The sequence below is a fragment of the Oncorhynchus keta genome, chromosome 9, assembly GCF_023373465.1.
Source record: "Oncorhynchus keta strain PuntledgeMale-10-30-2019 chromosome 9, Oket_V2, whole genome shotgun sequence".
In the NCBI taxonomy this organism is placed as follows: domain Eukaryota; kingdom Metazoa; phylum Chordata; class Actinopteri; order Salmoniformes; family Salmonidae; genus Oncorhynchus; species Oncorhynchus keta.
The window spans coordinates 27,429,802-27,442,358 of record NC_068429.1 but is presented as its reverse complement, the minus strand read 5'-3'; the positions used below and the strand labels follow the sequence as shown (position 1 = coordinate 27,442,358).

At 44.1% G+C, this 12,557-nt stretch overlaps 1 protein-coding gene across 6 annotated transcripts in view; it reads left to right on the top strand.

The window, feature by feature from the left end:
- The window catches only part of LOC118387449 (erbin-like), a 135,601-nt gene that overhangs the window by 43,477 nt on the left and 79,567 nt on the right, over positions 1–12,557 (top strand). For all 6 annotated transcript variants that reach the window (XM_035775825.1, XM_035775826.1, XM_035775821.1 and 3 more), the window contains one exon: positions 8,523–8,720. In XM_035775825.1, coding sequence (XP_035631718.1) covers positions 8,532–8,720 — 189 coding nt within the window. In that variant the 5' untranslated portion in view covers positions 8,523–8,531. The remainder of the gene's footprint in view (positions 1–8,522; positions 8,721–12,557) is intronic.

Sequence of the window (12,557 nt, the reverse complement as noted above, 5' to 3'; positions counted from 1 at the left end):
TGACAATTTTTAGGGCCTTCCTCTGATACCGCCTGGTATAGAGGTCCTGGATGGCAAGGAGTTCGGCTCCAGTGATGTACTGGGCCGTACGCACAATCCCTTTGTAGTGCCTTGTGGCTGGATGCCAAGCAGTTGCTATAACAAGCGGTGATGCAGCCAGTGAAGATGCTTTCAATGGTGCAGCTGTATTGAGCACGGCACTGGTACTTCCTGTTTGAGTTTCTGCTTGTAAACAGGAATCGGGAGGATAGATTAATGGTCAGATTTGCCAAATGGAGGGTGTGCTTTGTGTGTGGAGTAAAGGCGGTCTAGAGTTTTTTTTCGCCTCTAGTTGCACTGGTGACATGCTGGTAGAAATGAGGTAAGACGGACTTCAGTTTCCCTGCATTAAAATCACCGGCAACTAGGAGCGCCTCCTTTGTATGAGCATTTTCTTGTTTCCCTACGAAAAATATAGATGAAAACTAAATTGGTAAATAGAAGATCATGGTCTACAGCTTATTATGAGGTATACAAGATGGCGCCTGACCGATAGGGCAGCCGTGCTTCTAGTTCCTAGGCAATATTACATTGTTTTACATTATTAGCCCAGAATAAATTTTTTGTTATCACATACTGCCGGAAATAACTTTTGGATATTAGAGCGGCGGTAACTCACCAGGAATACCACTTTCCTGAATTGGATCCTTTGTTCATACCCCCCAGGACAATTGAACTGATTCCAGAGGCTGATCCAAAACATCGGCGGCAGAGAAGAGGTATTCGCAGTGGACTTCTAGTCTGACTCAGGAGTCGCGCACACCACCCACCGCTTTCGAGTATATTACTTGCTAATGTTCAGTCTCTGGATACTAAAGTTGATGAGCTCAGGGCGAGTATTTCCTTCCAGAGAAACATCAAGGATTGTAACATACTCTGTTTCACAGAAACATGGCTCTCTCGGGATATACTGTCTGAGTCCGTACAGCCAGTTGGATTCTCAGTTCATCGCACGGACAGGAATAAATATCTCTCTGGGAAGAAGAGCGAGGCTGTATGTTTTATTATTTAACTACTCATGGTGTGATTGTGATAACATACAGGAAGTCCTTTAGTTCACCCGACCTAGAATACCTCACAAACAAATGCCGACCATACTACTTTCCAAGAGAATTCTCTTGGAGTTCTCAGGTATTCGGTCCGGTATTTCACTTATGGTGTACGCCCCCAGCGTATTCATCAGGAGCCTTTATTACACTACACCGGCCTTGATTGGTTGAGACGTGTGCGTCGGGGAAGGGTGTCGTCCTACCTTATAATAGGTCCAGCGCAGTATCTCTGAATCATTCAAACACCTCTTTTCACTTTTCATCAGAAAGCTTAACCTCGACACCATTGCATTTTCTAGAACTAGCTAAACTGTCCACAGACATGAGCTTACAACTCGCTCGCCGGGCGCTATTCTCTGGACTGTGCGGTGGAAAATTATTAGAGGGAGGAACAAGTACAGCTGTGACATGGCTATCTCGTTCACAACCAAGTTAGCTTTACCCAAACAGTGACTAGTTATTAGCAAGCTAGCCACCACGCTAGCTAGCTTTTGTGGTTTTACTTCAACAAGAAAAGTTTTTTACTAGCTACACAACTCTCTGTTGTTTCGGAAACGATATCCGGCCATCACACTGAGTGCCAGGGATAACACACTAATCGCTAGCTATCGTACTAGCCTACCACGCTAGTTATTTTCTGACAGCTAAAAACATAGTATCCAAGCAATTGCAACAGAAACATCCCCCATCCCAAATGAGGAGAAGGTCCCGGCACGAATCGACGCCTGTGGAAACAAGATATCGGCCAAAGACACCCACTCGGTGTGCTCCGCTTGCCATGGGCTGCAATATGCCAAGGGAGCCTTAGCCTCCCCTGGCTCCTGTCCACACTGTGCCCTCTTCACTGTGAAGAGCCTCCATCGCAGGCTAGCACTCCTGAGTCAACAGGACCCTAACATGGGGTTCGGTGTCCCAGATGGCTCACCAGAGGCGATGGATATACAGTTGAAGTCAGAAGTTTACATACACCTTAGCCAAATACATTTAAACTCATTTTTTCACAATTCCTGACATTTAATCCAAGTAAATATTCCCTGTCTTAGGTCAGTTAGGATCACCACTTTTATTTTAACAATGTGAAATGTCAGAATAATAGTAGAGAGAATGATTTATTTCAGCTTTTATTTCTTTCATCACATTCCCAGTGGATCAGAAGTTTACATACACTCAATTAGTATTTGGAAGCCTTTAAATTGTTTAACTTGGGCCAAACGTTTAAGGTGGCCTTCCACAAGCTTCCCACAATGCGTTGGGTGAAGTTTGGCCCATTCCTCCTGACAGAGCTGGTGTAACTGAGTCAGCCCCAGGGTCTGCAAAACCACTAAGCAAGGGGCACCACCTAGCAAGCGGCACCATGAAGACCAAGGAGCTCTCCAAACAGGTCACGGATAAAGTTGTGGAGAAGTACAGATCAGGGTTGGGTTTTTAAAAAGTATCAGAAACTTTGAACATCCCACAGAGCACCATTAAATCCATTGTTAAAAAATGGAAAGAATATGGCACCACAACAAACCTGCCTGAGAGGGCTGCCCACCAAAACTCACGGCCCAGGCAAGGAGGGCATTAATCAGAGAGGCAACAAAGAGAACAAATATAACCCTGAAGGATCTGCAAAGCTCCAAAGCAGAGATTGGAGTATCTGTCCATAGGACCACTTTAAGCCATACACTGCACAGAGCTGGGTTTTACGGAAGAGAGGCCAGAAAAATGCCATTGTATGAATAAAATAATAAGCAAACACGTTTGGTGTTCGCCAAAGGCATGTGGGAGACTCCCCAAACATATGGAAGAAAGTACTCTGGTCAGATGAGACCAAAACTGAGCTTTTTGGCCATCAAGGAAAACACAATGTCTGGTGCATACCCAACACCTCTCATCACCCGAGAACACCATCCACACAGTGAAGCATGGTGGTGGCAGAATCATGCCACAGGGATTATTTTCATCGGCAAGGACTGGGGAATTGGTCAGAATTGAAGGAATGATGGATGGCAATAAATACAGGGAAATTCTTGAGGGAAACCTGTTTCAGTCTTCCAGAGATTTGAGACTGGGACAGAGGTTCACCTTCCAGCAGGACAATGACCCTAAGCATACTGCTAAAGCAACACTCGAGTGGTTTCCGGAGACACCTGAAACCCCACCTCTTTAAGGAATACCTAGGATAGGATAAAGTAATCCTTCTCACCCCCCTTAAAAGATTTAGATGCACTATTGTAAAGTGGCTGTTCCACTGGATGTCATAAGGTGAATGCACCAATTTGTAAGTCGCTCTGGATAAGAGCGTCTGCTAAATGACTTAAATGTAAATGTAAATGTTTAAGGGGAAGCATTTAAATGTATTGGAATGGCCTAGTTAAATCCCAGACCTCAATCCAATTGAGAATCTGTGGTATGACTTAAAGACTGCTGTACACCAGCGTAACCCATCCAATGTGAAGGAGCTGGAGCAGTTTTGCCTTGAATAATGGTCAAAAATCCCAGTAGCTAGATGTGCCAAGCTTATGGAGACATACCCCAAGAGACTTGCAGCTGAAATTGCTGCAAAACGTGGCTCTACAAAGTATTGACTTTGGTGAGGTGAATAGTTATGCACACTCAAGTTTTCTTTTTCTTATTTCTTGTTTGTTTTACAATGACACATATTTTGCATCTTCAAAGTGGTATGCATGTTGTGTAAATAGAATGATACACCAAAAAAAAAATATATATATATTTTAATTCCAGGCAGTAAGGCAACAAAATAGGAAAAATACCAAGTGGGTGAATACTTCCGCAAGCCACTGTATATCATCAAATTACGTGTAAGTGTATAGATTATTTCCTCCCATCACTAACACACACACTTCCCCTCTTATATTCCTGATTACTCAGGTGAGTGCGCATGGGTGTGCACACTACAGCTGTTAATGGCTGAAAGGTTAATAGTAAATAATCCTCAGTCTGCCAATAATTGGGTCCTGACAGGCCAGTTTATCTGGAAAAACCTCAGTAACAGTAACAGTAGGTCAGAGAGAGGGAGAGAAGCGAGAGTGAGTTGCGAGAGCGGGTAGAAGGAAGTATGGTGATGAGTCTCTGGGCTGTACCGACTGGTACATGGGTTCCTCGGAAACCCCGGAAATATTTGTTATCTGAGAGTTATGTAAGTAACTTCCTCACCATTTTAGATAAGCATGCTCTGTTCAAAAAATGCAGAACTAAGAACAGATATAGCCCTTGGTTCACTCCAGACCTGACTGCCCTCGACCCGCACAAAAACATCCTGTGGCGGACTGCAATAGCATCGAACAGTCCCCGCGATATGCAACTGTTCAGCGAAGTCAGGAACCAATACACGCAGTCAGTCAGGAAAGCTAAGGCCAGCTTCTTCAGGCAGAAGTTTGCATCCTGTAGCTCCAACTCCAAAACGTTCTGGGACACTGTGAAGTCCATGGAGAACAAGAGTACCTCCTCCCAGCTGCCCACTGCACTGAGGCTAGGTAACACGGTCACCACCGATAAATCCATGATTATCGAAAACTTCAACAAGCATTTCTCAACGGCTGGCCATGCCTTCCACCTGGCTACTCCAACCTCGGCCAACAGCTCCCCCCGCCGCTACTCGCCCAAGCCTCTCCAGGTTCTCCTTTACCCAAATCCAGATAGCAGATGTTCTGAAAGAGCTGCAAAACCTGGACCCGTACAAATCAGCTGGGCTTGACAATCTGGACCCTCTATTTCTGAAACTATCCGCCGCCATTGTCGCAACCAGCCTGTTACCAGCCTGTTCAACCTCTCTTTCATATCGTCTGAGATCCCCAAGGATTGAAAGCTGCCGCAGTCATCCCCTCTTCAATGGGGGAAACCCTGGACCCAAACTGTTACAGACCTATATCCATCCTGCTCTGCCCATCTAAGGTCTTCGAAAGCCAAGTCAACAAACAGGTCACTGACCATCTCGAATCCCACCGTACCTTCTCCGCTGTGCAATCTGGTTTCCGAGCCGGTCACGGGTGCACCTCAGCCACGCTCAAGGTACTAAACGATATCATAACCGCCATCGATAAAAGACAGTACTGTGCAGCAGTCTTCATCGACCTTGCCAAGGCTTTCGACTCGGTCAATCACCATATTCTTATCGGCAGACTCAGTAGCCTCGGTTTTTCGGATGACTGCCTTGCCTGATTCACCAATTTCTTTGCAGACAGAGTTCAGTGTGTCAAATCGGAGGGCATCATGCTGTCCGGTCCTCTGGAAGTCTCTATGGGGGTGCCACAGGGTTCAATCCTCGGGCCGACTCTTTTTTTCTGTATATATCAATGATGTTGCTCTTGCTGCGGACTTGTACGCTCTAGTCGGCTGGCCCTCGCTACATATTCGTCGCCAGACCCACTGGCTCCAGGTCATCTACAAGTCCATGCTAGGTAAAGCTCCGCCTTATCTCAGTTCACTGGTCACGATGGCAACACCCATCCGTAGCACGCGCTCCAGCAGGTGTATCTCACTGATCATCCCTAAAGCCAACACCTCATTTGGCCGCCTTTCGTTCCAGTTCTCTGCTGCCTGTGACTGGAACGAATTGCAAAAATCGCTGAAGTTGGAGACTTTTATCTCCCTCACCAACTTCAAACATCTGCTATCTGAGCAGCTAACTGATCGCTGCAGCTGTACGTAGTCTATCGGCAAATAGCCCACCCATTTTTACCTACCTCATCCCCATACTGTTCTTATTTATTTACTTTTCTGCTCTTTTGCACACCAATATCTCTACCTGTACATGACCATCTGATCATTTATCACTCCAGTGTTAATCTGCAAAATTGTAATTATTCGCCTACCTCATGCCTTTTGTACACAATGTATATAGACTCCACTTTTTTTTCTTCTTCCTATTGTGTTATTGACTTGTTAATTGTTTACTCCATGTGTAACTCTGTTGTCTGCTCACACTGCTATGCTTTATCTTGGCCAGGTCGCAGTTGCAAATGAGAACTTGTTCTCAACTAGCCTACCTGGTTAAATAAAGGTGAAATAAAAATTTAAAAAAGGCTGCGACCTCTTTACTCCAAGCCACTAACTTCACTCTGTTTAGCCCTCTGTGTTGACAGACATCAGTGGCCCAGCCATGTGTGTGCGTGTGTGTGTTATGACGGATAAGAAGAGGCCCTCTTGAGACAGGTCTACTTTCACTCACTTAGTCCTTCTTGTTCCATCTTATTATAGGCTACTCTATTATCACTCGGTCAGTCAGTCACTGGCTACGATTCTCCACCCTTCTCTCCTTTTTTTATTTCTCTCTCACTTTTCATTTTATTTCTCTCTCTCTTTTCTGCTCACTTTTCTCCCTGAATTATGTGGCCATTAGTGTGATTGTAGATAATCCAGTGAGGAGCGGTGGCAGTGGAAGCCTTATACAGTTTCTAACCCAGGAGATCATGGCGGGGAGCTGACAGACCCATGTCTCTACAGCTTAGAGATGGCCATGCACGAGCCCTACATCACCACACACACACGCAGACTCTGGGAATCAGACAGTCTGCGCTACGATGTGGTTCACAGCTGAAGATGAGGGGGAGGAGGAGAGAGTCATATTCTCTAAACACTCCAGTGAACAAGGCCTCCATTAACCAGAGCACATTCCATAGTGCAATACTGTACAGCCATAAAGCCCTCAGCCATAGCCAACTCTGTCCAAAGACTTATCAGACCCATAATATCTACTGTGAATCATGTGGCCCCTTTAAAATAAGCAAATGAAGAGCGTGCCTTGAAAAAAAAAAAAGCAATTCTTTCCAATCCTCACATTCGTTTCCTCTGGTTTTCTGTCCCTCAAGGTTGAGCAATCGATTATCCCTTGTACAATACACAATATCAGCCATTTCATACCTGGGCTGACTTTGTTGTTCCATGACACTAGACAATAGTCAAGGAACTGGATTCTCTGGAGGATGACTCGCATCACAATGCTGTTGGTGTTCATCCTTTGCTACAACACAATTAGGCCTACAGCCATCTGCGCTATTGAGCTGCTGAATGGGCTGCTTGCTATGCCTGCTTAAAAGTGGTGTTTCATTGGATGTGTTCCAAGGGGAACTGCTCTCTCCTTTTTATAACAAGAGGCTCTCACAATAGCAGAGATTGCGGTAATACAGCCATTAGTGGAGGAAGGAATAGCTGAGATTATATTTAATATTCTTGCCTCAAAGAGCTGATGCTCTGTCGACTTTCACCTTCTAGATGTTTCTCAACCTCAGGTCCTCGGACCAGCACTGGTCCCTGAGAAGATGCTGAGCGGTCTCTCAGATGGTTAGCTGACACCAATTTAGTGCGTTCTCAAGTGTTAGTTTTGATAGTCCAATAGACCGAAGCAGACTTTCATGGAGGAAGGACACTAGCCCTCCACTCCCTGCTATTAAAAAGCTTGAGAAACACTGAACACATGTTTGTTGTTTATCAATGCTTTGTCAGACAGCTTTTACACCTTAATGAGATGCTACGGGGATCAGTACTAGGCCTCTGACTTTTTCAGAGGTTTTTGTCTTAGATAGGCGTATCTTAAAGTCCCCATCCATTGAGTGGAGATACATTGTCACTGCACTGATGAGCAACAGTGTACATGCCAGCTAATTGTCACCGTTTATACCTCAGTTAAAATAATGGGGAGTCGGGAGGCAAATCCAAGAGGTATGCTTTGTTTGTCCAAATAGGACTCTTGTCTCTGGGCCGATGAGTGCCACTGCCCTACTGTGCTGTGCTGTGGTTCTGTTGCTGTATAGGAAGTAATGTGATACTGTTGTAGAGCTTGTTTTCATTATCCAGTGATGCTTTGGACCCACATGTAAAATCTAAAGAGATTTTAAAGAGGCCCATTTATCTGTAATGAGTTTCTACACTAATCAATCCTGTGAGGGCATTGTGTTGATGAAAGCCGGCCCTTTGTTCTGGCACTGCCAATGCAACACAGTTGTAACCTAAATGAGCATGCATTGCAGATCCTGCTTACGTGTCAATATGGACACTGAGAACAAACGATTATGTAACTGCTAACAATGTAATTTATGCCAGCAATCCAGGGGTCTGTGGTAAACAAGCTATCATAATGTATACTGCTTTAGATCCTCTTTGTAACTGGTGGTAAAACCTCTTGGATTGTTATTGAAGTGAGCAGAACCATACAACAAACTTAAGATTTAAAAAATATAAAAAGTTGACCTATCTACTCTCTCTAACCAACGACCTACCCACAAACCAACCTGATGTTGTGCTGCTGACCATCTCCCTCCCTTTTAGAAAACACCCAGTCTGACTCCTCTTCCTATTTGATTACTTAACTTTGACACTTATCTCTCGCACTTAGGAGGATACCTGTAGTAGCTTTAGCCCCAGGAAGCAGCAGTAGTTTATTGGCCTGTCTTGACACTGACTCTCCTCTCCTCCCCCTCTCTTGCTCTGCAGTGCCTGAGGATGTCGAGCAAGCGGAACCTGTTTGTGCGGCTGGTGCCATGCCGCTGCCTGCGGGGGGAGGAGGAGACGGTGACGTCACTGGACTACTCCCACTGCAGCCTGGAGGCAGTGCCTAAGGAGATCTTCAGCTTCGAGAAGACCCTGGAGGAGCTCTATCTGGACGCCAACCAGATTGAGGAGCTGCCCAAAGTAAGAAGCAGAGACATGCGCACACACACACACACAGATGGACACACAGACCTACACGTTCATAATGGTAGCCTAGTGGTTAGAGTGTTGGACAAGTTCAAACCCCCGAGCTGACAAGGTACAAATCTGTCGTTCTGCCCCTGAACAGGCAGTTAACCCACTGTTCCTAGGCCGTCATTGAAAATAAGAATTTGTTCTTAACTGACTTGCCTAGTTAAATAAAGGTAATAAAAATAAAATAGGTTCATAATGAATTACCCATACAAATCCCTGACATTGTTTATGACTGTGTTATGTAGCTATATAATGGTATATAAACATGAACCTGTCAAAATTTCAGTAACCCCTCTCCCTGGCAAACATTGTATCTCAGTAGAGTGACATAATGAAATCAGTCCATAAGGATGAGGCTATCGGTCTTGATCAAGTTGCAGCTTCTGATTTCATTTGGGCCTTATCCACCTGCTGCTCACAGCAACAACTGTGAGCAGCAGTTGCATCCAAGGGATGACTGTAGTGTTTACTAGGGATGCACGGTATATCGGTGAACATATTGGAATCGGCTGATACCGATGTTGGCATTTTTTAGCTGATTCCAATGTCTAGTTTAACGCCGATGTTAAAAACTGATGTCAAAGCTACCGTGCATACCTATATAACGTAGGTACATGACGTAATGACGCCACATAAAATGTTGCACTACTCGTGCAACACAGCATTCCTAACCTAGCCCACAATGTCTGCTGTGTGGATCGAACAGTCAACAAGTCAAGCAGTCATTTGAAAGAGTAAGAACATTTCAGCGAGACAACTCAAAGGCGAAATCCATTAAAGCCAAGATAATGGAATTCATTGCCCTTGACAATCAACCGTTCTCTGTCGTGGGTGATGTTGGCTTTCACCGACTGGTTGAGCACCGATACATACTACCAAGTGCGCTATTTTTCAGACCGAAGTTACACAGTATTAGTGTCGATGCTAATAGCTTCACGACATACATACATATGGAACGCCGTTTGGGTCTTTGCGTGTCAAAAAAAGATACAGTAGTACTGTCAAAGCTGTACAAAAAAGTCTGCAAACACTGGCCATGAACGATGTGTATACAGTACCGCGTTGGTAATAAAGCATTATTTGTTTGACCGCAACTTCTGGGGTTGCTAGCATTAGCTTGGTACCTAGCTAGCACCAATACAACGAGCCTGAAAACAATGACAAGTAGGAACTGCAGTTACAGTGCCTTGCGAAAGTGAACAGCAGTTTTCAGTTCTTTCTACAGATTCTCGATTGGATTCAGGTCTGGACTTTGACTTGGCCATTCTAACACCTGGATATGTTTATTTTTTAACCATTCCATTGTAGATTTTGCTTTATGTTTTGGATCATTGTCTTGTTGGAAGACAAATCTCCGTCCCAGTCTCAGGTCCTTTGCAGACTCCATCAGGTTTTCTTCCAGAATGGTCCTGTATTTGGCTCCATCCATCTTCCCATCAATTTTAACCATCTTCCCTGTCCCTGCTGAAGAAAAGCATGCCCAAACCATGATGCTGCCACCACCATGTTTGACAGTGGGGATGGTGTGTTCAGGGTGGTGAGCTGTGTTGCTTTTACGCAAAACATAACGTTCTGCATTGTTGCCAAAAAGTTCAATTTTGGTTTCATCTGACCAGAGCACCTTCTTCCACATGTTTGGTGTGTCTCCCAGGTGGCTTGTGGCAAACTTTAAACTGCACTTTTTATGGATATCTTTAAGAAATGGCTTTCATCTTGCCACTCTTCCATAAAGGCCAGATTTGTGCAATATACGACTGATTGTTGTCCTATGGACAGAGTCTCCCACCTCAGTTGTAGATCTCTGCAGTTCATCCAGAGTGATCATGGGCCTCTTGGCTGCATCTCTGATCAGTCTTCTCCTTGTATGAGCTGAAAGTTTAAAGGGACGGTCAGGTCTTGGTAGATTGGCAGTGGTCTGATACTCCTTCCATTTCAATATTATCGCTTGCACAGTGCTCCTTGGGATGTTTAAAGCTTGGGAAATCTTTTTGTATCCAAATCCGGCTTTAAACTTCTTCACAACAGTATCTCGGACCTGCCTGGTGTGTTCCTTGTTCTTCATGATGCTCTCTGCGCTTTTAACGGACCTCTGAGACTATCACAGTGCAGGTGCATTTATACGGAGACTTGATTACACACAGGTGGATTGTATTTATCATCATTAGTCATTTAGGTCAACATTGGATCATTCAGAGATCCTCACTGAACTTCTGGAGAGAGTTTGCTGCACTGAAAGTAAAGGGGCTGAATAATTTTGCACGCCCAATTTTTCAGTTTTTGATTTGTTAAAAAAGTTTGAAATATCCAATAAATGTCGTTCCACTTCATGATTGTGTCCCACTTGTTGTTGATACTTCGCAAAAAAATACAGTTTTATATCCTTATGTTTGAATCCTGAAATGTGGCAAAAGGTCGCAAAGTTCAAGGGGGCCGAATACTTTCGCAAGGCACTGTATTTTCATTATTCTTGTTTGATGATTTAGGAATCCTCGTGAGTAAGTATTAGCAAGGTTGCCACTTGTTATTTCCATATTGAAATTGAACTTCAGTTCATGAAAATAAATAGCTAGACAGCTACTTAACCCTGTTGCCCAAAGCTAACGTTATAAGTAGTCAGCTACCTTCATTTGGCTAGTGACACTCGACCGGACCGGGTTATGTGTTGTGAAGCTAGCCACAATAAGGATTAGGCACAATCGTGGAATTTGCAGTTTGCCTTCAAAATAAAAGTATCATTGACAGTGATGCAAATTAATACAAATAGTAGAATTATGCCATACTTTTATTTTGAAGGCTAACCGCAAAGTCCACTATTGTGGCTAATCCTTATTGTGGCTAGCTTCACATAGATGGGTCCAACAACCATTAATCAAATAAGAACTGTCTTATAAATTAGGGTTATTTTAGATGATGACACCTAGCTATATAGTTAGCTATCTAACTATAGCTACTGAAACAGATTATGTTGTGTTATTTGACACGTCAAATAGTGTTATTTGACGTTTTTTGACACGCAAAGACCCAGACGGCCTTCCATAGAAATCCTGGTTGAGAATGAAACGACTAACGAAACAACACAGCAAGTAAGTGAAAGAAATAGGTTTTGATTGCGTTTTACTGGTAATGGGGACATACGTAAATGCCAAGCAAACCTTTTGGTCAGTGTAGTGTGTGTAACCTTTATTTAACTAGGCAAGTCTGTTTAGAACAAATTCTTATTTACAATGACGGCCCGGACGACGCGGACCAATTGTGCGCCGCACTATGGGACTCCCAATCACAGCTGGATTCGATACAGCCTGGATTCGAACCAGGGCTGTAGTGATGCCTCTTGCACTGAGATGCAGTGCCTTAAGCCGCTATGTCCATGTGTGTGTTAGCTATTTAACTGTACTAGAATGCTTAAAGGCCGCAAAAAAATGTAACATCGGTTATCGGTATCGTTTTTTTTGCAAGGAAAATATTGGATATCGGTATCGGCAAAAAAGGTAATGTCGGTGCGTCACTAGTGTTTACGGAAGGTGAGAGTATCGTGCCGATTGAACAGAGGCAATCCACAATGCAGCCCTGTGCTTTCCCCCACACTTCGTCAGTCTATTATTCTCTGAGTGTTTGTGACTGAGTCAGCATTTGTTGTGAATGAACTGTAGCTTTCTGTACAAACCGGACTCCTGCCTGAGTCATACTGTGAAATCAACTTGTCTTATTCTCTCTCTTTCTCTCTCTCTCAATTTCTCTCTCTCCCTCTCTCTCAATTTCTCTCTCTCTCAATTTCTCTCTCTC